The following is a 26,277-nucleotide window of genomic DNA, read 5'->3' on the forward strand; positions in this document are numbered from 1 at the left end:
TGCGGCCTCCTCTGCACCGCTCATCACGGCACCATCAGATGCGGCCTCGTGGTAGGAAGCGCCCCAGGTCACCTGGCCTCCCGCTCTCATCCCATCCCTGTGGACACTGCCCATGAAGGTTTGGACTTGGCGATGCCGTTGACCGCAAAAGCACTAGCAGACAGGGCTCACACTTTCTATCACAGGCATGGAGTCCTAAAAGATATTGTTGACTAAAAACAGCCAGTGTCTCTGCTGTGGGGCAGCCTACATGCTTGCCCACTTACCTCGATCACCTGCCTTTCTCCAGGTGAGACTCAAGAGCAGTCACCTGGCCCGTGGGCGGGTGTGACGGACACTGGAACCAGAACCTCAGTCCTGTCCACCCTTCCTGGTGGCACGCCCCCTGGGGGAGGGGCCCTTGTCACCCTGGGTGCCTCTAGGCACCTCACACTCCAGGCCAAGGCATCGAGAAGCCTGCCGGGGTGAGGTGGGCGGGAGAATTTTGGAAAGTTCTCTTCCCTTTTAAGGAAGAAATAAGCCAGGGCCACTTCTTGTTCTGTCTTGGAAGGCTCCCGTGTCAGCTTCACTTATCCTGCAGGGATCCCAAGGATTCAAGGGTGTGGACAGAAGCTACCTCAGAGGCCAGGGGCAGGGTGGTGGGGCAGCGGAAAGAACCAGGACATCCTTAGTGATGCCCCCCAGACGCGGTGTCAGCCAGGCTGACAAGGTGGTGCCCACCTTGCCCACAGTTAAGGCCCTTTCTGCTGCTTCTGAAACCAGAAGCATTTTGATGGCCACAGCCTGAGAAACCACGCCTGCCCGCCCTCCTGGCCCGTGCGTATGCCCGGAGTCTAGGCCCTGTCATTGCTGGGGATGTGCAGTCTCACAACCTTGCTGATTAAACCATGGGGCTGGGCTGGGGGCGGGGGGCAGAGAAGCTGGGGGAGGGAGGGAAGGAGGCAGAAGCCTGGCCATCAAACCCCCAAGAACAGTCATGTTTTATTTCCACGTATTTCTTGGCATTAGGCAGAAATGTAAGGAGAGGTTGCACAGGATTTATAGACACAGTGACGGCCGCAGGGACACAGGGGCAGCCCAGTTTACAATGAGCAGCTGGACCCACAGAGGCCACCTGTCCAGAGAGCGCTCAGGCCACGGCAGCTGAACAGGGGCTGTCGCAGGCCAACACAAGACTCAGACACCTCCTGTTTATTTGATCATTTTAATACAGGGAATGCCAGACCAATCAACAGGGAGGACAAGCCTCACAGAGACACCTGCGTTCATGACGCGGACAGGAGGGTTCCACAGCCCTGGGCATGCATGCATGTCCTTTGGAGAAGGGCAGATTGAGGGCATAAATACCACAAAGTAACCAGGCTCGGGGGGGCCAGGGGGGTGGGAATCACAGGCCACGAGGGAACCACACTTCAAAGGCAATCAAGGCATTAAATACGGAACCTACACGTTACATTTCACATCACCGTACGTATAATTTATATATTAAAAGGAGACCACAGTATATATACGTGCAAGTGGTTCTGGTCGGAGGAAACAAACGAGCTGGGTGGAGCCATGCACGGGGAGGGCTTGCCCGTCTCCTCTCCCTCTGTTCTTGTCCCCATCTTTCCCACAGAGTCACCTGCCATCACAGATCAATCGGCTGGCCTTGGCGCGATCTCAGAAAGTCCCACTGGTATCCTTGGCGTGTCCTCAGGGCTCCCTGTGGGCTGGGAGGTGCCCCGAAAGTGAGGACACCATGAGCCCTGCACGTAAACACATCCCCAGGATGTCGTCCTGGAGGGACCGGGGCGGGGTGGGGGTGGGAGGAGGCCAGGTGAGGAGTGGGGCACAGCTGCCTGGCAGGCAGGTGCAGTGACGTGTTGCCTGGCCGCCCCGGGAGAGCAGGAATGATTGAGGAGGCATCCACTTTTGCAAGCAAAGCTTAAATGGCAAGACAAGCCTGTGTTTCTCTGCACTGTTCAGACACCAACCCCTTAGAACTGACTTGCACTGCTGGGGTCACACTGTAACAACCGGACGATGGATGGGTCGCTCTTGGCACCTTTGATGAATTCTTCCAGGGACAGTTTGCCTGCAGGAAGGAGGACAGGAGAAACAGGAGTTAGCCAGTGCTCACTGTTTGCCACTCTCGGGAGAACACACGGACAGCTCCTGGGTCGGGGAAGCCTCCTGGGGTCCAAGTCTCGAGCCCTCTAGAGGCGGGATGCTGTCCAGGCTCCACGCGCTTTGAAGGCATTTCTGGAAAAACCCGTTTGGCTTTCATTGATCACGTGGTACTTCTCCCAAGATACAGATACGGGAGGGACCTAGGTTTGAAGCAGACCCTGCATTCTGGCAACCTGTGCCTTGGGGGAACCTCGGTCTTGCCTCTGTAGCTGTGAAACGAGATAGAGCCAGTGACCCCAACACAGGAGCTTGGGGCCATGCCCAGCACACTGGTGGGCACTTAGCTCTGCCTCCACAGGCAAGCGACCCACCTCTCCATGTCCCAGGGTCTTCATCTGTGTGGGGGGATCACAGCCATGCCTGTCTCAAAGGCGTGAACACCCCCAGAGCATCCCCAGCAGGAGACTAAACCACCCCAGGCAAAGGGATAGATTGGGAAGGGGAGCAGTCATCTCCCCAGCAGAAAAGGAGGCTCCTGGGATGATGCAGAGGACTACTGGGCTTTGTGACTGTTCATACGGTTAACGAAGACTTTACCCTGACCACTCAGGGCAAGGGGCTTCCCATGTAGCTCAGTTGGTAAAGAATCTGCCTGCAGTACCGGAGACCCGAGTTTGATCCCTGGGTCAGGAAGATCCCCTGGAGAAGGAAATGGCAACCCACTCCAGTATCCTTGCCTGGAAAATCTCATGGACACAGGAGCCTGGTGGGCTGCAGTCCATGGGGATCGCAAAGAGTTGGGCACGACTGAGTGATTAACACTTACTTACTCAGGGCAACGAGCTAATGAAAGCACTGGCCTCTCCTCTGGGCAGAAAGCGGGGCTGGCAAGGGGATGGGGGCCCCTGAGCACAGTCTGTCCGCAGCCATCAGGGTGCTCCTGGTGCTCCGCCAGACTCAGGACCCGTGGCCTCAGCAACTACCTGTGCTTTCTGAGGAGGGGCCGGGAAGGTGGGAAGGGTGTGGGGCAAACCCAGAGAAGGACGAGGGCTGAATTCTGCACACCCCTGCTTCACTCTCCTCTCCTCCAACACTGCCTCTCCTGCCCCCTCCCCAAGCTTCAGGGCCGATCCCGGGGCTCACAGGAGAAGTGCAGGGCCTGGTTCACGGACAGCCTGGGAAGATGCACAGAGCTGAGAGGTCAGAGCAGATCCTCTGGATCCTCACAACCACAAAAGACTGAATTATTATCCCCATTTCACAGAAGAGTAAACTGAGGTTCGGAAAAGCCAAGACTGCTGGAACAGATCTGTTGAATCCAAAGCCTGTGCCTTGCTACCCTGGAGGGTGGAAGACATGCTTTGTGAATCTGCCCAAAGGCCACACCAGGCGCAAGCCTGTATTACGTTGATCGTGTTTTGAAAACTGTCTCCACGGGTTGATGTGCTTGTAGCCCCACCACGCCCCTCCCCTGCTGGCTCAGTCATTTGCCTTCATCTGCAAACAGCACTTAAAGGTTCGGCCAGGGAGTGGGGGGCTTTCCCATGCATTAGCTTATTTTCAACCCCCAAGCACAGCGCAGCGGGTAGTTTCTCTTTTTCTTTTCTAAATGCCGCGTTTCTTTATCCTTCAAAAGCAAATTTGACATGGCTCTGGGGCTGCACTTTGTGCGGATCCATCCTGTTTCATGGTTACCCTCCCTGGCGTGGACCCCAAAGAAGCTCACAGCCGAGGCAGAGAAGGAAACACAGGGCACGTCCTCCCTGCCAGGCTCCCATGGCGGTCCCCCGCCAAAACCCACCACTTCTGCTGTGGTGTGGTCCCACCAAGCCTGGCACAGCTGCTGCAGGCCAGCACCTTCTGACAGTCGCCGGGGCCACTGGGGCCTGGAGGAGGGATGGTGGGGGGCCATCCATCCATCTACCACCCAGGACACCTGATTCCAACCCAGGTGCCATGGGCACACCTGCCTCTTCTTCCCTGGGACACGCCCACAGGCCCACAGTCTCCCCATTCTAGAAGCGAAGAGACTACCGCTCAGGGGGCAGGACACTGGTCTCCGAAGCCCAGCTCTCAGCATAGTTGCACTGGCCAGGGCTGGGCTAGGCAAGGTCCCAGAAGCTGCAGGGAAGGGCCCCAAACGCCTCTCTGCTCCCAGCAGCGCGGCACAGACATGCGGGGGTCCTACCGTCATTGTTGGTATCCATCTGCCTGAAGATCTTGTCTGTGCGTTTCTCCGGCGTGGACTCGTCCTCTGGCATCTTCATCACGGAGGACACCATTTTATATATTGCCTGCAAAGGGGCACACAGATGCGTGTGCTTAGATGTTCTGGGTGCTCCTGGGGGGATGGGGCACAGGCCTGATCTGCCCCCCTACCCTCGCCCACGGCAGGAGGAGAGGCCGGGCTGCCCACCAGCTCCAGGACCCTCCCCAGCTGGAATGTTCCAGGGCTTTTCCCAATAGCGTGCATGCATATTGCAGACAGCTCGTGAGCAAAATGAAGCCAGCCTCATTTACATGAGGTTCAAGAACAGGTGAAATGACCCACTCTGACAGCGGCAAGACTGGGGCTGTCTGGGGACGGGAAGTGGGACAGCTCTCAGGCCTTCTGGAGGGGGGTGGCTGGGGACGCCCCCTCACTCACTCGGCAACACAGACATGTGTGTGCACGGTGCATCACACGGCACGCTTAGCCACAAATATTTGACTATGGGATTGCTGTACCTCGGTGAGAAGCAAGAAAAGATAGCCTCTGCAACTCCCAGGGGAAACCACACCACCAGCCCCAGAAAGGACAGGCCCAGGGCCCATGGGTCTCTCCAGCAGGACCGAGAACCTTCTCTTCAGGATGCTGCCATCCGAGGGCTCGGCACCATGCAGGCCGTCTCTGTCCAAGAGTCCAGGCGTAGTGATGTGTGCATGTGTCTATGTGCATCAGTGTGTGTGTGTGTGTGTGTGTGTGTGTGTGTGTGTGTGTCCAGGGGGTCATGATGAAGCCGGTGACCAGCAGCTCATCAGAGTAACATGCAAGAGGGAGGGGGCTGTGCTACTTGGGATTCTATGTGGAAATGGCTTGACTGACTGATACTCTCATTCCTCAAACAACAGACCAAGAACAGCAGAAACCTGGAAGCTGTAATGTCTTAAAAAGCAGGTTTACAAAACCAAACCAGAAAGATTGACCCCAGGTGAGGCTTCTTGTATCTATTATACTCTGTACTCCTCAGCCCCTCTCCACCTGCAGGCAGGGGTGACAAGGCCTCACCGCACAGCAAGTGTGTCTTTCAGGGCCTCCTGGGACAGGCCCGCCTCCTGGGACAGGCCCACCTCCTGGGACAGCGCCAGGCACTCATCCGAGTGCGAAGGAGCCAGAGCCAAGACCCTCCCTGTCTCTGCTGGGCTGTGATGAACTTGGAGCCCAGTCTGTTTTGATGAAGGTGTAGCAGCCAGGCATCCTGCTGAGCATCTGCCGACAAGGGGGGAAGGTGCTTAGGGTTTAGGAACTCGGTCTGGGGGCCTAGCAGCCAGATCCCATCTGGACAGGAAGGCACCCCTTTCGGCTCTCACGGCTCTGCCGTGTCTGTAAGCTTTGGCCCAGCCAGTCTGCTTGGCCAGTGACAGAGGACGGTGAGGGCCAGTAGGTAGGTCGGGACAGGTGATTCCCCAGAAGCAGATCTCTTCTTTCCACTACTGCTTGTCGCTAAGAGCCAGGATCAATGGCTGAAGGACAGTTTCCCTTGAACTTGTGCTGGTTTATTCTCATGCATGCAAATCACCTGTTTGGGAAACGGGTCAGGCTACTTGCTGCTGATCAAGGAGTTCCTGAGTTTGATACCCTCTGTGTGTAGTTTAGTCCAGAAGTTTCTACTGTGTGGACTAGAGAACACCTCCTCTGAGGAATTCTAGAACTGAGTCTCCAGGCTCCAGGAGTGGGGGTGCAGGGGGTGGGGACCCAGGGAGCAGAGGCTCTGTGGCTCTCTACCACACACCTGGGAACCTGGGGAAGTGAACAAAACTTGGTTTCTTGCCAGAAAACAGCTTCCCTTGCCAGAAAACAGCTTCCCCCGCCAGAGTCATTGACAGGAGAGAAGAGCTTTCTGAAGTGGCGCTTCCTGGGCCAGAGCTTATTCCGTCACCACTAATGTCTCAGTCTGGCTTTACAACTGTGTGTTCCTGAGGACATGACAAGCTCTCTATTGCATTCTTAAATAGGGGAATATGAAAAGGTCTTGGCAGTGCCTTTCGCAAGTGTCAAGGGTCCTCTCCTTTTAATTCCCAGCTCCATTACTTTGGCCACCTGATGTGAAGAGCCGACTCACTGGAAAAGACCCTGATGCTGGGAAAGATCGAGGGCAGGAAGTGAAGGGGACGACAGAGGACGAGATGGTTGGATGGCATCACCGACTCAATGGACATGAGTGTGAGCAAACTCCTGAGAGATAGTGAAGGACAGGGAAGCCTGGCATACTGCCATCCACAGGGTTTCAAAGAGTTGGACATAACTAAGCAACTGAACAATAACTGGTAACTCTCAGGAAATCATACCCCCGCACCACCAACCCCCCAACCATACCTAGTCTCAGAGTTTGTGAAATGCTGAGAATGACACCCCCTCCCCTTAGAACTGGGAAGACCACAGCTCATCAGCTGCGTGTAGGCCAGGGCTTTGTACCACCGATGATCGGTAAACAATGGTCCTTCTCCTGCATTAGCAGGTGCGTTCTTTACCACTAGCTCCACCATAGCTCAGGCGGTAAAGAATCTGCCTGTATTACGGGAGACCTGGGTTCAATTCCTGGGTTGGGAAGATCCCCCTGGAGAAAGAAATGACAACCCACTCCAGTATTCTTGCCTCGAGAATGCTATGGACAGAGGAGCCTGCAGGCTACACAGTCCATGGGGTCGCAAGAGTCAGACAGGGCTTAGAGACTAAACCGCCGCTGCCACCACCTGGGAGGCCCAACAATGGCTTGTCTCATCACCATCTGTAAGGGCCCGCTGGTCAGGCGACAGTCAGTCATTTTCTGAAGGGCAGGATAGAGGGGCAGGCAGCCACGTGGCCCCAAAGTTCCAGAGGCGGGCCGAGGAGTCACGCATGGTCCCCGAGTGGACGCGGTCTGCTGAGGCCCCGCCCCCGGTGCCAGCCCCGCCCCCCGGGCGCACCTGCACGATCTCCAACATCTCGCTGCGGCTGATGTAGCCGTTGCCGTCGAGGTCATACATGCTGAAGGCCCACTTGAGCTTCTGCTCCAGCTTGCCCCGCGAGGTCACGCTCAGTGCGATGATGAACTCCCTGAAGTCGATGGTGCCGTCGCCATTGGTGTCAAAGGTGCGGAAGACGTGCTCGGCGAACTTGGAAGCGTCGCCGTAGGGGAAGAAGTTGGCATAGATCTTCTTGAACTCGTCCACGGTCAGGTGGCCGGTGGGGCAGTCCTTGAGGAAGCCCTTGTACCACTCCTGCAGCTCATGGTCCGTGAACTCCGTGTTCTCCCGCAGGTCCTGCAGCACTTCCGGTCGCAGCTTGCTGTTTTGCTTGCCCATGGCGGCCGCGGGGACACCTGCAAAACAGAGGCCCGGCTGGAGATGGGGTGGACAGGGTGCAGGGGAGGGCTCCCCACCTCTCACGGCCTCCCAGCAGGTCGGAGGACTGTCCCCCAAGTGTCCCCCACCAGTGGCCCGAGAGGCCTGACTCCAGCCATCACGGTGATGAGCTGTCCCCAGTGTGTGTAGGACCCCCGCAGGGAGGGGAATCCCAGAGGGGAGGGGGACCCTTAGTCTGTGTACCACGAGGAAGGTTGGGTGCTCCAGTGGAGTCAGGACCAGCCGCCTCGCACTGCAAGGTCTATCCTGACCTCCAGAATCGGAAACGTGGAGAAAACGGCCACATAAAATGAACGGGAATGAGGCCCTCATCGAGTGCCCAGCAGGGTTTGTACAAGACTGGAGGCTGAAACCCTTCTACTCATCACCCTCATCAGCTCCCAGCCAAACTGTCACCCTGACTGCAGCGCACGCCTCATGTTCTGAGCATTTCTTTCCTCTTTCAGGCACCACATTCTGATTTTATCCTTAGAACAGGCATCCAGAAACTTTTCAGGAATCCCTTCTTGTTTGGCCTCTGAAAAACCCTGTGGTTGGGAGCACTGTGTGGATCTGGAATTAGCACCAAGAGGATGTATCCAGTGTGCATAGTAAAGTCCCAGGCAACTGAAGGCATGCAAACGCGTGCTCTCCATGGAGTTTTCCCCTAATGCCTGCACAGAAGACTGACCCTGCATGCACACTACATCGCTTCAGTCATGTCCGACTCTTTGTGACCCCATGGACTGTAGCCCACCAGGCTCCTCTGTCATGGGATTCTCCAGGCAAGAATACGGGAGTGGGGTGCCATGTCCTCCTCCAGAGTTTTCCAGCTCCAGGATCGGATCCACATCTCCTGTGTCTCCCGCATTGCTGGTGGACTCTATCACTGAGCCACCAAGGAAGCCCTTTTGAAGCATACAGAACAGAAAATGAAAGCAAAGGGTTTTCTGGCTTCCCTGGTGTCTCAGCAGTAAAGAATCCCCCTGCCAATGCAGGAGACACAAGTTCGATCCCTGGTCAGAGAAGATCCCTCATGCCACAGAGCTCTGTGCCACAACTATTGAGCCTGTGCTCTAAAGCCAGGAGCTGTGACTACTGAGCCCACCTACCCAGCTACTGCAGTCTGTGTGCTCTAGAGCCCGCAACAAAAGAAGCCCGAGCACCGCCCCTAGAGAGTAAGTCCTGCTCTCTGCAACTAGAGAGAAGCTGGAGCAGCAATAAAGACCCAAATGCTGCTGCTGCTGCTAAGTCGCTCCAGTCGTGTCTGATTCTATGTGACCCCATAGACAGCAGCCTACCAGGCTCCCCTGTCCCTGGGATTCTCCAGGCAAGAACATTGGAGTGGGTTGCCATGTCCTTCTCCAATGCATGAAAGTGAAAAGTGAAAGTGAAGTCGCTTAGTCCTGTCCGACTCTTCACGACCCCATGGACTGCAGCCTACCAGGCTCCTCTGCCCATGGGATTTTCCAGGCAAGAGTACTGGAGTGGGGTGCCATCGCCTTCTCCCGAAGACCCAAAAAGCCAAACATAAATAAAATTATAAAACACACACAAAGGGTTTTCCACCCTCGTCCCAGAGGTAACCACCTTGAACTGCTTTTTTTCTTTTCTTTTTTTAACATCTTATCATCTTAAAAAAATTTTTTTTTGGCCACACTGTGCAGTCTGGGGGATTTAGTACCCAACTAGGGGACTGAACCTGAGCCCCCTGAACTGGGAGCACAGAGTCTTAACCACTGGACCGCCAGGGAAGTCTCTTGAATTGCTTCTTAACATTTATGAATCCTAAACATTATGTACTGAAACCCCATTAGGAAAGATATTCAATGCAGTTCACATATTTTCCCTGACAGTTCCTCTTTCCTCAGTTTCTTCCCAGGTACTATTAGTTTTATACATGTCACTGTTTTTACTTTATGACTTTAAGTTTACATACATTTAAATTTACAGAAATTTAAATTATAGAAAAGTTCCTTTTTAAACCCCAGGTTGGGGGGGTGGATTGGGAAGATCTTTCAAAATTACAAACGTGTTGCCATGGACACAGCAACCCTACTTCTAGAAACACATCTAGAGACGCTCCCACCTGTGCAAATAGCTTGTGTACAGCACAACCACTTCCAGGCTTCCCCAGTGGCTCAAAGGTAAAGAATCCACTTGTGACTCAGAAGACACAGGAGACCCTGGCTTGATCCCTGGGTCGGGAAGATTCCGAGGAGGGCATGGCAACCCACTCCAGTATTGCCTGGAGAGTCCCATGGACAGAAGAGCCTGGTGGGCTACAGTCCATAGGGTCTCAAAGGGTCAGACATGACTGAAGTGATGTAGCACGGCACACAGACCACTGCCTGCACTATTGTCTGTAATAATGAACAACCCAGACATCTGTCACTGTGACCAATGCAAAATAATCTTCAAGATGTATTTTTAAGTGAAAAGAAAAGGTGCAAGATAGCATGCAGAGTTTGTTACTGTTTGTGAAAAAAAGAGAAAATCTATGCGTGTTGTTCATACTCAGAATGACTTCTTGGGAAATGGTAACATTGGCCACAGAAAGAGAGATGGCTGATAGACAATGGTCATGTGGCGAGTTTTTACTGTAAACCTTTTTGTAACTTCAAATGTGGAACTCTGTGTAGTTTTATTCAAAATTAAAATAAACACATAAGAATCTTCTATGTCTCAGTCCAGTAACATGACAGGGATCTCTTGATTCTCTGGGAGATTAAGTTATTAATCCCCCTTTTAATCTCCCTCTCCTCCCCTCCCCCTTCCACAAGGGCTTCTGTCCTGCGTGGGAACCATGACTTTCACAGGGTCAGGGTTTACCCTCTCCACTTTCCGTTCCGCTTTACCTATTGGTTGATCCTCATAAGTGGAAACCAGCAAGTCACTATGTAACATGGTTGTCAGTTTCCACTGGCCCCCAGCGCCTTCCACCCCCCACAACCCTACTCCCACCCCAGGGCTCCCAGGCTTGACCTAAGACAGCCTGCAGACTGCACACATCCACCTACGTATTTCCTGGACTAAAAGGCTCATCTGTGATCCTTTGCTCAGTTCAGCTGCTCTCAAGGCTTTGTATTTGCCACGCTCCTCTCAGTTGTGAGTCTCCCAGCCAACATCTGCAGGGAGGGAGAGCTGTGGTTTGTCTCAGAGGTCTCTCCTTCTGCCTCCTGCCTTTGGCTTCCAAGGCAGCCACCCATGTGCAGAGGGGGCTGCGATGTGGAGGGTCTCACCGCACCCACCCACCCTCACTCTTCACTCCTTCCGCTGAGACCTGAGGCTGTTCTGCTGGCGGCGAGCATCCACATGTCCAGAGAGGTCAGCGGAGAGGGTCAGCTGCTGTCATGGACTGAACTACTCCCTACAAATTCACACGCTGACCTCCTAACTCCTGGACCTCAGGATGTGGCTGTATTTGGAGACACAACCCTCAGAGTGATCATTAAGATAAACGAGGCTATGGGAATTCCCTGGCAATGGTGAGGACTCTGCACTTTCCCTGCAAGGGGGCGGGGGGCAAGAGTTTGATCCCTGGTCAGGGAACTAAGTTCCCATATGGTGCGGAGTGGCCAAAAGAATTTAAAAACCAATCTGACTGGTGCCGTTGAGTAGAGGAGCTTGGGACACAGACCCAGAGGAAAGGCCACCTGAGGACACAGGGAGAAGACGCCTGTTGATGGGCCAACAAGAGAGGCTTCGGAAGGAGCCAGGCCTGCTGACACCTTGACCTCAGATGTTCAGCCTCCCAGAACTGTGAGAGAATACATTTCTGTTTTTGAAGCTGTCCAGTGTACAGTGCTAAGACAGCTGCCCAGGGAACTGAGCTGATAACACGTGGCATCAGTGTCTGTGGGGCAGAACCCCATGCTAGGGGCCGTGCGGTTCCAAAAGGCTTAACTCCTGACCTGCCAGCATCGGGGACAACCACAAGAAGGTCCCTAGACGTGGGACACTTTTGTTTTTAATCAGACACCTCGCCTGTATTCGTCCCGCTTCACCAGGGAGGAAGCCGACCAGGAGGATCTGGCGGCAAAGCCGGCCCTTGGACCCGATCATCTGGCCCCGTCTCACAACTTCCTGGGGGCAGCAAGGGGAGGAAGGGCCTGGGGAGGGCAGGAGGACAACATGGTCATGAACGTGCCCTTGCTGGCTGCCTTGATAGTCAACGCATCCTTTCCCTAAAGCATTCCTTCTCTTTTCATCATGGAAACGAGCCACCTCTGGGAAGCTCTGGGCTCTGAGAGCTCAGGGTCAGTCCTTTCACGTCTTTGTATTTTTTTTTTGCTGCACTGAACAGCCTGCAGGATCTTAGTTCCCTGAGCCTGGATCGAACCCTGGGCCCTGGCAGTGAGAGCACTGAGCCCTAAACATTGGACTGCAGCAAATTCCCAGGATCAGTCCCTTTAGAATCCATTCGCCTCAGTGAAAACCAAACCGCTGCTCAGAGCCATGGTATGAAATGGCCTCAGAACATGTTGGTGATTTGTATTCTTTAAGATCCACAAAATGCCGAACTCCTAATTCCTCCTCCGCCTGATGTTAACAAATGTTTATGGAGAGGAAGGGACCATATTGGGGATGGGACAAGGACGGTCATCACAACTGCTAGGAGGTGCGCCAGGGGCGCCGAGGTCTGCCTGGGAAGGCTTCAGCTTTCCCAGCCCTTCTCACGTGTCCCCACAGGCAGACATGCGAGGCTTCAGAGTCCTCTTCCCTCCCTTGGCCTGGCTCAGAGTGGGCATCAGTGTGGGGGGAGTGGGTGTTCCTGCCGTGGTGGTGGTGGTCCTGGTTGTGTACACAGATGTACACACACCTGCTAACACTGGAGGCAAGTAAGTGTGTTAGTCACTCAGTCGTGCCTGACTCTTTTTGACCCCATGGACTATAGCCTGCCAGGCTCCTCTTTCCATGGGATTCTCCAGGCAAGAGTACTGGAGCGGGTTGCCATTTCCTTCTCCAGGGGATCTTCCTGACCTAGGGATCGAACCCAGGCTTCCTGCACTGCAGGCAGATTCTTTACTATCTGAGCCACCAGGGAAGCGGTTTCTGGCAAAGCTGGCGTTCTAGCAGAGCCTGGATGCATCCTGGCCCCTCTGGGGGGAGCAGTGCAGGGGGGCCCTTCCTGAGGGTTCTGGGGCTCACTGGATGGCAGGACTCTGAGATGGGCGTATCAGGCATGGATCCTGCCTTTGAAAAGAGTTCCTCAAGGCTGGAGCACATGGGAGGCAGCATCGGTCCACTGCAGCATCAAAAACCCCACCACAGTCATTCTAACTGCAGCTGCAGTTCATCAAGCACTCAAGCTGGGCCAGGGGCTGCGCAGACCATTTTATAAATGGTGAAACCGAGGCCTGGGGGTGGTAAGTAACTTTCCCTGGGTCCCACGTCTGCTGGAGCTGGGATGTGACCAGGATGTGACCAGGAGTCCATCTTGAGCTTGACCACAGAGCTCAACAATCGACCTTGAACCCTGGGAGGTGGGCAGGGCAGGCCTGGCACTCCCAGCTATACAGAGAAGAAAAGCAAGGTGGGGAGAATTTGAGGGATGTGTTTAGGAAACAAAAAAGATAAATTTTACTTGGTGCGGGGGGGAACTATCAAGAAACCATGGGTGGAAAAACATGTTTTCCTGCCATTGTCCTGAAGGTTGAGTGAGTAACACCTGTGGCTGTCAAAGTCAGGACTGATGGGCATCTTTTAGGACTGTGTGGAAGGAATCCATCACTGAGTTTCCAGTCTCCTTTAGGGAGACCTCACGGCTCCAAAGTAGGGCCCCCCGCCTCTGCTTTGATTTCTTGACCATACTCAGTCAGCTGAATTAAAGGGCTGACTTAGAGCGTTACCCTTTAAAAGTCAGTAGCATGTACTTTTGCCATAGGACACTGAACGATGAACTCCTCAGATCAGTAGGTGACCAATATGCTACTGGAGATCAGTGGAGAAATAACTCCAGAAAGAATGAAGAGACGGAGCCAAAGCAAAAACAACACCCAGTCATCGATGTGACTGGTGATGGAAGTAAAGTCTGATGCTGTAAAGAGCAATATTGCATAGGAACCTGGAATGTTAGGTCCATGAATCAAGGCAAGTTGGAAGTGCTCAAACAGGAGATGGCAAGAGTGAACATCAACATTTTAGGAATCAGTGAACTAAAATGGACTGGAATGGGTGAATTTAACTCAGATGACCATTATAACTACTACTGTGGGCAGGAATCCCTTAGAAGAAATGGAGTAGCCATCATAGTCAACAAGAGTCCAAAATGTAGTACTTGGATGCAATCTCAAAAATGACAGAATGATATCTGTTCATTTCCAAGGCAAACCATTCAACAGTAATTCAACTCTATGTCCCAACCACTAATGCCAAAGAAGCTGAAGTTGAATGGTTCTATGAAGACCTACAAGACCTTCTAGAACTAACACCCCCAAAATACATCCTTTTCATTATAGGGAACTGGAATGCAAAAGTAGGGAGTCAAGAAATACCGGGAGTAACAGGCAAATTTGCCCCAGAATGAAGCAGGGCAAAGGCTAATAGAGTTTTGCCAAGAGAACACACTGGTCATAGCAAACACCCTCTTCCAACAACACAAGAGAAGAGTCTACACATGGACATCACCAGATGGCCAACACTGAAATCATATTCTTTGCAGCCAAAGATGGAGAAGCTCTATACAGTCAGCAAAAACAAGACCAGGAGCTGACTGTGGTTCAGATCATGAACTCCTTATTGCCAAACTCAGACTTAAATTGAAGAAAGTAGGGAAAACCACTAGACCATTCATGTATGACCTAAATCAAATCCCTTATGATTATACAGTGGAAGTGAGAAATAGATTCAAGGGATTAGATCTGATAGATAGAGTCCTTGATGAACTATGGAATGAGGTTCGTGACATCGTACAGGAGGCAGGGATCAAGACCATCCCCATGGAAAAGAAATGCAAGAAAGCAAAATGGTTGTCTGAGGAGGCCTTACAAATAGCTGTGAAAAGAAGAGAAGCAAAAGGCAAAAGAGAAAAGGAAAGATATACCCATTTGAATGCAGAGTTCCAAAGAATAGCAAGAAGAGATAAGAAAGCCTTCCTTAGTGATCAGTGCAAAGAAATAGTGGAAAACAATAGGATGAGAAAGACTAGAGATCTCTTCAAGAAAATTAGAGATACCAAGGGAACATCTCATGCAAAGATGGACACAATAAAGGATGGAAATGGTATGGACCTAACAGAAGCAGAAATTTAAGAAGAGGTGGCAAAAATACACAGAAGAACTATACAAAAGAGATCTTCACAACCCAGATAATCATGATGGTGTGATCACTCACCTAGAGCCAGACATCCTGGAATGTGAAGTCAAGTGGGCCTTAGAAAGCATCACTACGAACAAAGCTAGTGGAGGTGATGGAATTCCAGTTGAGCTATTTCAAATCCTGAAAGATGATGCTGTAAAAGTGCTGCACTCAATATGCCAGCAAATTTGGAAATCTCAGCAGCGGCCACAGGACTGGAAAAGGTCAGTTTTCATTTCAATCCTAAAGGAAGGCAATGCCAAAGAATGCTCAAACTATCACACAATTGCACTCAACTCACATGCTAGCAAAGTAGTGCTCAAAATTCTCTAAGCCAGGCTTCAGCAGTACATGAACCATGAACTTCCAGATGTTCAAGATGTATTTAGAAAAGGCAGAGGAACCAGAGATCAATTGCCAACATCCGCTGGATCATCAAAAAAGCAAGAGAGTTCCAGAAAAACATCTATTTCTGCTTTATTGACTATGCCAAAGCTTTCGACTGTGTGGATCACAACAAACTGTGGAAAATTCTGAAAGAGATGGGAATACCAGACCACCTTACCTTCCTCTTGAGAAATACATATGCAGCTCAGGAAGCAACAGTTAGAACTGGACATGGAACAACAGACTGGGTCCAAATCGGGAAAGGAGTATGTCAAGGCTGTATATTGTCACCCCGCTTATTTAACTTATATGTAGAGTACCTCATGAGAAATGCTGGGAGGGATGAAGCACAAGCTGGAATCAAGATTTCCGGGAGAAATCTCAATAACCTCAGATATGCAGATGACACCACCCTTATGGCAGAAAGTGAAGAGGAACTAAGGAGCCTCTTGATGAAGGTGAAAGAGGAGAGAAGAAGGAAGAGGAGAGAGAAGAGGAAAAAGTTGGCTTATAGCTCAACATTCAGAAAACTAAGATCATGCCATCTGGTCCCATCACTTCATGGCAAATAGATGGGGAAATAGTGGAAACAATGGCTGACTTTATTTTCCTGGGCTCCAAAACCGCTGCAGATGGTGACTGCAGCCATTAAATTAAAAGACGTTTGCTCCTTGGAAGAAAATTATGACCAACCTAGACAGCATATTAAAAAGCTTTGCCAACAAAGGTCCATCTAGTCAATGCTATGGTTTTTCCAGTAGTCATGTATGGATGTGAGAGTTGGACTACAAAGAAAGCTGAGTGCTGAAGAATGGATGCTTTTGAACTGTGGTGTTGGAGAAGACTCTTGAGAGTCCCTTGGACTGTAAGGAGATCCAACCAGTCCATCCTAAGGGAAATCAGTCCTGAATATTCATTGGAAGGATTGTGCTGAAGCTGAAACTCAAATCCTTTGGCTACCTGATGCAAAGAGCTGACTCCTTTGACAAGACCCTGATGCTGGGAAAGATTGAAGCAGGAGGAGAAGGGGATGACAGAGGATGAGATGGTTGGATGGCATCACCAACTCACTGGACATGAGTAAACTCCAGGAGTTGGTGACGGACAGGGAGGCCTGGCGTGCTGCAGCCCATGGGGTTGCAAAGAGTTGAACACAACTGAGCAACTGGACTGAACTGAACTGCCATAGCAAGTTCAAGGCAATTACAAAGATGTCAAAGTCCCCCTGGGGAGCCAGGTAAAAATCCAGGGTTGGGGGGATTTATGGCTGTAGAATCCCCTAGGAGCAAAAGCCGAACTTAGATGAAAAGAGTGGAGATGACTTGGTTGCGTAACAGTGTGAATGTACTGAATACAACTGAACTGGACGCTTAGAAATGGCTAAGATGGCCACGTCTATGCTGTGTCTGTGTTTTACCACAAGTTTTAAAAGGGCAGGGTGTATTTCAGAGAGGGTCGGGCGGTGGAGGGACCACTCTGGGCCCCTTTGGGGTCTGATCGTCTAGGATTCCTGCGTCTAGAGGTCCCCGGTCAAAAAACCCTGTGTCCCTCTCTGAGATGGGGAAGCCTCTCACCATATGGGCGAACACTCCCCTCCTCCCAAGAAAGGCAATGGAGTCAGAGAAGGCGCTGCAGCATTCCCTGGAAGAACCTGGAAACTCGTTGTCTACGAGCCCTGCGAGCCTCATCACACCCGGCACCCGACAAACAGGGAGCAAATTAACTGTGCAAATGCTTGTGCCCACGTGTCCACTAGCTGGCGCTCCGTCCCCGTAAGCCTCAGCCCAGGAGTGCAGGCCCCCCTCGCCTTCTGCATGTCCTCGGGGCCTGGCATCAGGCCAGGTGTACAGGGTGTGCCCAGAATACTCCAGTCCCCTTGGTCTTCCAACTGGCTGGAGACACAGGGCCTGTTCTCATGGCTCCTTGTGGCATACAGATGGGGCATAATAAGTGACACAAAAAGGTGGGGGGGGGGTGAGCAAGAGGAAGTCCACTTTCTGAAGAGGAATGCTTCATTCCCACACAGGGCCAAGGCAGTCTGCTAAGAAGATGGCAGGTGGAAGCCACAATTGAATGACAAGGAGGACTTAAGAAGCCATCAGAGGCTCGACCCCACAGGTCAGCTCTAGGGCATGTGGCAGATTCCAGGCGCTGCAGGTAGGGGTCATGCTCAACCAGGCTGGGAGGAGGCAAGGCCATCTCCATCATCTGCATCTCAGATGCATCTGCATTCATTTGGCTGTGCTGGGTCCTAGTTGCAGCATACAGGATCTTCCATCTTTGTTGCAGCATGTAGGATTTAGTTCCCTGACCAGAGATCAAACCTGGGCCCTCTGCATTGGGAGCAAGAACTGAGGCTTCTGGGGAGCAGAAGCTTGTCTGGGGCAGGTGGGGCTGGGAACTCCCCAGGGCGCTTTCAGCACCCGAGTCCATGGGCAGAGATGGAGGCCACCGAGGTGCTCCTAGCTGGTGACCACTTCCTCTGCACAACGCCCCGCCCCAACATTAAACTTCTCACCAGTATTGCAAGACAACCTTCCCCCTGGGACTCTCACTGTGAAGCCACGAAGGGGCCCACGAATGTCAAATAAAGCTCCACCAGCCCTCCCAGTCGGGCTTATTGGTGGCTCAAATGATAAAGTATCTGCCTGCAATGCAGGAGACCCAGGTTCAGTCCCTGGGTCAGGAAGATCCCCTGGAGAAGGGAATGGCTACCCACTCCCGTACACTTGGCCTGGAGAATTCCACGGACAGAGGAGCCTGGTGGGCTACAATCTATGGGGTCCCAAAAAGTCAGACACAACTAAGCAACTAACAACACACACAGCACTCTCAGTTACCCCTTGCACGGGCCTGTGTGTGCTGCCCAAAGGCTCAGATGAAATATTTAAGAAGAACCTTACTCCAGTTCTCTCTCCTGGAGGCTCTTGGCCTGAAGCAGGCAGCCTCAAGGGAACAGAGACAGTGGAACGCTGTTCCCCAGAGACCCCTCCGTTACTAATTAAGCCAGCAAACCAACTTATTGACGATCGCCTGGCTGGGAAAGATGGCTGACAAAAAGCAAGGCTTTCTGCAATGACAAAGCCAACACTCTCATTTCCCAGCAGAAATGGCCCCTTGGCCCTATTGTCAGGCAAACACCCCAGGCTTCATTTACCAGAAAATCTTAACTTTCATCTCCAGTGAAAGATGGGGTGCAGAACAGACGTGCCGGGGGAGGGCAATTGAGTCAAGCTCTTCCTGGGCTTCAAGAGCATCATGACCAAGCAGGGCTCAGATTAGACAAGCAACAGCCTTCTGAGAGCCTCAAAGATGACATTTTATTCACAGTACTGGAAAAGTGGGGGAGGGAGTTAGTGTAGCCCTAGAAGCCATCTCTCTGGTTCTCAGTTACTCTTGTTATTGTTCTTAATGTGCTAAATTGGAACAGAAAAAAAAAAAAGTAAACACGTAGCTGGGGAGCCCTGTGAAAATATTTAACCCAGTCAGTATTGTCTGCAAATTAAAGCCTTTTTTTTTTTAATGGTGTAGCTCTATCCGCCGACCAGCGAGTCTCCTGGAACTGAGGGCTCAAATGTCCCATTAATCACAGCTCAACGCCAGCTGCCGGTGTGGGTAGACATTTCATCCCATTGCTCCAAAACGCTTTCATCAACCCAGATCTCCAAAGCTTGCTAGGCCAAGCAGACTCAGAAACACTTGGAGGGGAGATGATGGGAGAGGTGGGAGGAACCAACTGCTGATAAAAGGCCAAAGCTGGGGAGGAGGCTGGAGGGGCGAGGCCGTGAATTTGCACTTCAAGGTATGGGAGGGCCCAGATGAGACTGGCTTGTTCTGTCTGGGGCAGAGCAAGACACAGGGAAGTGGAAGCAGGCAAAAGAAAACAGGCAGTCTGTGTCGTTTCTCTTGCAGCACCAGCCTTGAATCTTTCTCCCGGTGACTCGTGGACAAACACTCCTGGGCGGAGCCCCTGTCCTAGGGAGAAAAGAGGCTGACGGCATTTGCGTCCTTCCTTCCTCCAAGTAAGCAGGTGGGGAAGCAAGCCTCCTGCTGCCTTAGCTTCTAGTGTGGCTGCTCTGAGGAGGGGCCAGTCCTGTTCCAAGGCCTGTGTCAGCAGCCAGGACCCGGTGCGCGGGCGGCGCCGGCTGCAGCGAGGTTGGGTGGACGCTAGAGGGTGCAGTCGGGCAGGCTCCCCAAGAGACCCCGCCTCCCAGCTTGCTAACCACGCCCCCGCCACGCCCCCTTCACCTGGCTGGCGCTTCAGTTTTTCCACCTGTAAGCTGTGATTTGTCCAATACAGGAACCATTAGTCACATGGGATTATTGAGCACTTAAAATGTGCCTGGTCTGAATTCATATACGTTCTCTAGGAGTAAAATTTACACTGAATTTTGACAACTTAATATGGGAAAAAATATTTCATTAATAGTTTTTCTCTCCTAATTACAAGTGAAATGATAAATGATACCACTTGAGATACAGTAGGTTAAGTTAATTATGCTGGTAACATTAATCTCATTTAACTTTTCAAAGGTGGCTACCACAAAAGGTAAAATTATATGTGTAGGTGGCTTGTGTTTTATTTCTAATGACTGCTCAGCACTGGGTACATCCTAGGGGCCTGGTTTAGCGGGCCACCAAGTTCATTAGCACCTCGACTGCAGGCCCACTGCTAACTGCAACCCAGCTGGGAGAGGTGACCTGTGTTTATTTCACTCCTTGGTGCCCATGAGTGAAAGATAATGGTGTTTTGCATGTCATAATTACAGGTGAGACCCACAAGTTTCTATTTTCAGCAGCTTCAGGAATTTTTCCGGAGACCAGCTGCAATGAAGACCTAGGTCTAGTCCCTGCTACGGGTAAGGATGGGAGGAGGGGCTGAAGAGACAGGGCATTCCTCCTCCTCTTCTGAGGGTGAACACGAAGCCCAGGTAAGAACTGGGGGACGAAGGGGTCAGTAAGACCTCTGGAGCCAGCAGTTCCCGGGTGTACCTAAATCTAAATTCAGACCACAGGCCTTGGGGAGCCCATTTCCAGAGGCTTCCTGAAAGCCTATTGCATCAGAGCTTCACCAGCTGGTTGGGCTCCAAGCAGTGACTTGGTTGAGAAATCCAACTGAGAGTCCTCCTGACTCCTGGATCCACCCCAGCAGCTTAAAATCCCAAGACCTCCCAAAGCTTTAAAAAGTATATAAAAGAGGGACTTCCCTGGTGGTCCTGTGGCTAAAACTCCATGCTCCCAATGCAGAGGGCCCAGGTTTGATCTCTGGTCAGGGAACTAAATCCTACATGCTGCAACAAAGATGGAAGATCCTGTATGCTGCAACTAGGACCCAGCACAGCCAAATGAATGAATAATAAATATTTTTTTAATATATAAAAGAAAGGAGGGAAGGAGGAGGGAAAAAAGAAAGGAAAGAAGGAAAGAAAGAGGCAGGCTGGCTAAGCAAGGCAGAGAAATCTCCTCCCTATCTGAACCACTCTCCAGTTCCACTTTCCTGAAGTTGACATGCCCTCCGTGAGGCTGGGGGAAAGAAGAGGTGGAAGAAAGGGAAGGAGACTCCCCAAGAGGATGTTCTTTCCCTTGAAGAACCACTCAGTCAACAGGAAGAGGAGCCGTGTAGCTTTCCCTGAACACCTTGTGCCTCTGAAGTCACCCATTCATCCATGTGGCTGCTGGCCTCAGCCGCCCAGCAAACTCCTATTCATCCACCAAAGCCCAACTCAAATGCCACCTACTCATGGATGCATTTTCCAACCCCACCACAACTGTTCTTCCTTTCGTATTCTAGTAGCATCTTTTAACCTATGTTTCTTGTGACCTCAACTTTTAATACATCATTTACTTACGTTTTTCCCTCATTAGACTATGAGTTCCTTGAGGAAAGACTATATACCTCACTTATGCCAGTAGCAGAATATGCTAGCATGTTCTAGCCCCAAGGTCTCTGATTCTGCAGTTCCCCAAGGACAGGGAGCCAGGTCCATGGGGTCACAAAGAGTCAGATATGTCTGAGCAACTGAACAACCTGGGCTGCCCTTCCTTCCCATCCGTATCTGCAAGACACACTCCCTCAGTGTTCACGTCTTTGCTCAAGTCTTCTTGGGGGAACCTCCTCCAGGGAGACCATCTCGAGTAGCATCTGCCCTCACCCTGGCCCCTTTCTGTGGCCATTCCCATTACTTGGTGCGGTAGTGATATATGGTTGACTCCCTGCTTTTGTTCACTGCTACATCTCCACAGTGCCCAGAACAGGGCACACAACCAGGGCTCAGTAAAAATATCTGAAATAATGCTTGTGTGACCAAGGGCTTAGCACAGTGCCCAAATGAATGAAGAGACGAATCAGTGAATGGGTTTCCTCTAGGACCCTGTTGCTCTAACAGTTTGTGACTCTGTACCTGGGCTTCCCAGGGGGTGCTAGAGGTAAAGAACCCGCCTGCCAATGCAGGAGACATAAGAGCCTCGGGTTCAATCCCTGCATTGAGAAGATCCTCTGGAGGAGGGCATGGCAACCCATTGCAGTATTCTTGCCTAGGGAATCCCATGGACAGAGGAGCCTGGTGAACTATGGGCCATAGTGTTGCAAAGAGTCAGACACAACAACATCAGGGATATGGATGACTTCAAGCTCCAAGAAGGGACATTCTGGAATTCAGACGTGGTGTTCTGGAAAGTTCCATCTACCAGCACAGGACCAGCTGCAGCAGAAGAGGGGGCCTGGAGGTGTCAGACTCAAAGTCCACTCACTGGGCTGGGGCCATCTCCTCCCTCCCCCATGAACACACCCCAGCTATGCGGTCCTTTGCCTGGTGCGCCTCGCCCCGGAGTGAAGGTCACGGCTACTTGAATCCTCAGGGGAGGAGTGCTTTGAGCTACTTCCCCAGGGAAGGAAGGCAGGTTGGTGGATCAGACATAAATGAGCCTCTGTGGGAAGAACACAACAGGGAGAGGAAGAGGAAATGGCCTGGAGGGTGAGCCTCCCTCCACGGAATCGCTGACGCACAGGAAAAGGGCTCGAGGTAGGACCAAAACCAAGACCCCGTGATTTTCCTTAAGGCCATGGTCCCCGCTATGCGTCCAGCCCGAGGTGAGGCCCACGTGTCAGCAGAGGGAGCTGGAAGCCCAGCCAGGGGCACAGCCAGCAGCCTGGTGGGGGCAGGCCTGAGCGAGCCTGGTGGGGGTCAACGTGCAGAGTCCCCACAGCCCGGGCCAAAGTCCCCGAAGTTCCTCTGCCCCAGCTGAAGCCTCATTTGAAGGCAACTGTGAGGCTTAGGGGGAGCACATCCCTGAGCGCCAGGCTGGTGTGCGGAGGAAATCTGTTCCCTTTGGCCCACATTCCTGAGGCCCCTTCTGTGTCAGGCGTGGAAATGCCCGGATGAATGAGACACAGGGCCCCTCCCTAGGTGCCCCCTGTGCCCTCTAGCACACTCACAACAAGGGTAAGAGACTTGCTTACAAGGGACCAGGAATGCTCCAGGTGGGCGGACAAAGGGAACAGGGTTTGCCAGGGCGAGGGGGCCGGGAGAGAACCCACCCCACACCACCGAGACCCGGACAGGAGTGGTGAGCCTGACTACAGCATGCCAGGAACGCTGTGCGGACGGCAGAGGAGGGGGTCATAGGGAGCAACAGAAGAGGGCTGCAAGGGGGTGCTGGTAATGCCCCCCCAACCCTCCCCAGCAAATGCCCATGCCCCCTGCAAACGCTCAGAATGAATCTAGCCCGGGACGCAGGGCTCTGCCCCTGCTCAATCCAACAACAAAAGCTCTGAAGTTGAAACAAACAAATGTTGTGAATCACAGGGCATCTCCTTCTCAGGGACCCAGAGCCGGCCGCAAACTAACGCTCTTTTGAAGGAAACCTAAGAGGCCACAGCAGACTGGACACCACTGGCTGGAGGCAGGAGCCTGTCTGAGACTTCGGCCCCTTGATAGATCTGCTCCCTCTTCGGTCAGCCCCCAGGGACAGAGTTCGCGGTTGGGGGGGCGCCCTCATCCTCGTTGGCTTATTACACATGGGGGTTTGGGCCCCCAGCGCGTGCACATCGTGGAGTAAATTCCTCCCAGGGGCCTGGGCCTGGCCGGCTATGCAGTGACTCATGTAAACCAAGCCCGCGTGGGAAAGACCTGCAGGCAGGCGCAGAGTGAGTCTCCCATTCTACTCCAGTGCTCCGAGCCGGACGTGAGCTGCAGTCCTCCCGCAAGGCAACGTCCTCCCTGTGGGAGAGGAAGCAAGCGTCCCGGCCAGCGGGCCCACACCCCGCAGCCTTGATGACTGGCAGCTCTCAGGGAACGCGCTGGACTGGGTCCTGGAATCAGGCAGTCCCCTGTCTCAAGGCTCCAGACAAAGCCTCTGTTTGCTCCTCTGTTAAATGGGACCACTGTCAGTTTTGGGGAGCTGAGTAAGGATGGGAACTGTGTACAGAAGGGACGCCCCCTCGCTGGGCCGTAAATGGCCAGCCTGAGTCTCTTCCCAGGACCCCCTCTCTAGTCTTCTGGTCTTGGCTGTCTCTTAGCATTTCTGGGCCTCAGTTTCCTTGGCTGTAAATGGGAAGAACGGTCCCAGCCTGTTGATTTCACAGCATGGTGGTGAGGATAAAGGGAACTGAAGGCTGTGAAAGTGCTTTGACAAATAGGAAGCATCAAATATATGGAAGTTCTATCTCACCTTTTATGATAAAAGAAACGCGCAAAGTGCTTGATGAGCTTAATCACAGTATCGGACAGAGCCAGGCTCGGAGGTGGGTCCACACTTTCCAGCAGACCCCCTACCTTGCATGCTCAGTGCACACAAGGGTGGGCAGAGGGGCTGGGGTCCTGGGGGCTCAATACATGCAGCAGGGGCCAGTGAAAGTCCAACTCCTGTTCCTCAAGAAGAAAATGAGGGAAGAGGACAGGAGAACCCAGCCCTGCAACAGCGCAAACCCCTGGCTCACACTGCCGGGGCAAATTGGGCTCTTGTCAAAGGTCCCCAGGATCAGCACAACAGTGCACACCCACTCAGTCACTTCAGTCGTGTCTGACTCTGCGACCCCAGGGACTGTAGCGCCCAGGCTTCTCTGTCCATGGGATTCTCCAGGCCAGAATACTGGAGTGGGTGGCCATGCCCTCCTCCAGGGGACCTTCCCGACCCAGGGATCGAACTCGCGTCTCTCCTGCATTAGCAAGTGGGTTTTCTACCGCTAGCGCCACCTGGGAAGCCCTCAGCACGACAGCGGATGCCACAAAGGCCCATCCGCAGGAGAGAGGGGCCTGTCCAACCGCACGGTGTCTCCTGTGGCTTCTAGCTGGTTCAGGTCCACTTAAACCGGCTCGAGGGTCCTGTGGACACTCAGGACAGGCTCCTGAAGGACAGGGAGCTTCCCAGGAACTGAAGACCAGCCCAGAGCAATCCCAGCGTTCCCGGGGGCTGGCCGCTCAGATCTGTGTGGACAGGGTGGGCCTGGGACACACCTGTGCACGCACACACCCTACTGCACACACCGCACACGTCACACACACCCCCTTACACACAATACCACCCCACACCATACACATACACCATACCTCCCCACACAATACCACTACACACACACAGCCCCCCCCACACCCTACTGCACACACCACGCACGTCACACACACCCCCCCACACACAATACCACTCCACACCATACACATACACTACACCTCCCCACACAATACCACTACACACACACAGCCCCCCCACACCCTACTGCACACACCACGCACGTCACACACACCCCCCCACACACAATATCACCCCACACCATACACATACACCACACCTCCCCACACAATACCACTGCACACACACAGCCCCCCCACACCCTACTGCACATACCACACACGTCACACACACTGCCCCACACACAATACCACCCCACACCATATACATATACCACTCACGCACAAACACACACACACACACACACACACCCTACTGGACACACCACACCCCCCACACACAATACCACCCCACACCATACACACGCACCACTCACACACACACACATACCCTACTGGACATGCCACACGTCACCCGCCACACACACACACAGTACCACCCCACACCATACACATACACCACACACACACACAATACCACCACACACACACAGCCCCTCACACACACCCTACTGCAAACACCACATGTCACACACACACCCCACATGTCACACACACATCCCACATGATACCACCCGATACCATACATATACACCACACACAAAACACACACACCCTACTGCACACACCACACACGTCACACACACCCCCACACACAATACCACCCCACACTATACACATACACCACTCACACACACACACACACCCTACTGAACATGCTACACATGTCACCCCCCGCAGACACACAATACCACCCTACACCATACACATACACCACACACAAAACACACACATCCTACTGCACACACCACACACGTCACACACACCCCCACACACAATACCACCCCACACTATACACATACACCACTCACACACACACACACACACCCTACTGAACATGCTACACATGTCACCCCCCGCAGACACACAATACCACCCTACACCATACACATACACCACACACAAAACACACACATCCTACTGCACACACCACACACGTCACACACACCCCCCACACACCATACCACCCCACACCATACACATACACCACACACACACATATCCTACTGGACACAGCACACATGTCACACACACCCCCACACAACACACCCCCACACCATACACATACACACACATCATACTGCACACAGCACACACATCACACAGACATCCCCCACACAATACTCCCCCACACACCATACACATATACCACACAGACACACACACACTGTATTGCCCACCCCACACACATTTCACACACAACCCCCCC

General features: G+C 52.7%; 1 protein-coding gene across 4 annotated transcripts in view; it reads right to left on the minus strand.

Annotated features, from left to right (window-relative positions):
- Positions 1 to 1,203: 1,203 nt before the first annotated feature.
- Positions 1,204 to 26,277, minus strand: part of HPCAL1 (hippocalcin like 1) — a 124,366-nt gene continuing 99,292 nt past the window's right edge. For all 4 annotated transcript variants that reach the window (XM_052648514.1, XM_052648513.1, XM_052648516.1 and 1 more), the window contains 3 exons: positions 7,279 to 7,673; positions 4,301 to 4,406; positions 1,204 to 2,077 (listed from right to left, as the gene is read on the minus strand). In XM_052648514.1, the coding sequence (XP_052504474.1) occupies positions 1,980 to 2,077; positions 4,301 to 4,406; positions 7,279 to 7,656 (582 nt within the window). In that variant the 5' untranslated portion in view covers positions 7,657 to 7,673 and the 3' untranslated portion in view covers positions 1,204 to 1,979. The remainder of the gene's footprint in view (positions 2,078 to 4,300; positions 4,407 to 7,278; positions 7,674 to 26,277) is intronic.

The sequence above is a fragment of the Budorcas taxicolor genome, chromosome 11 (genome assembly GCF_023091745.1).
Source record: "Budorcas taxicolor isolate Tak-1 chromosome 11, Takin1.1, whole genome shotgun sequence".
Classification (NCBI taxonomy): domain Eukaryota; kingdom Metazoa; phylum Chordata; class Mammalia; order Artiodactyla; family Bovidae; genus Budorcas; species Budorcas taxicolor.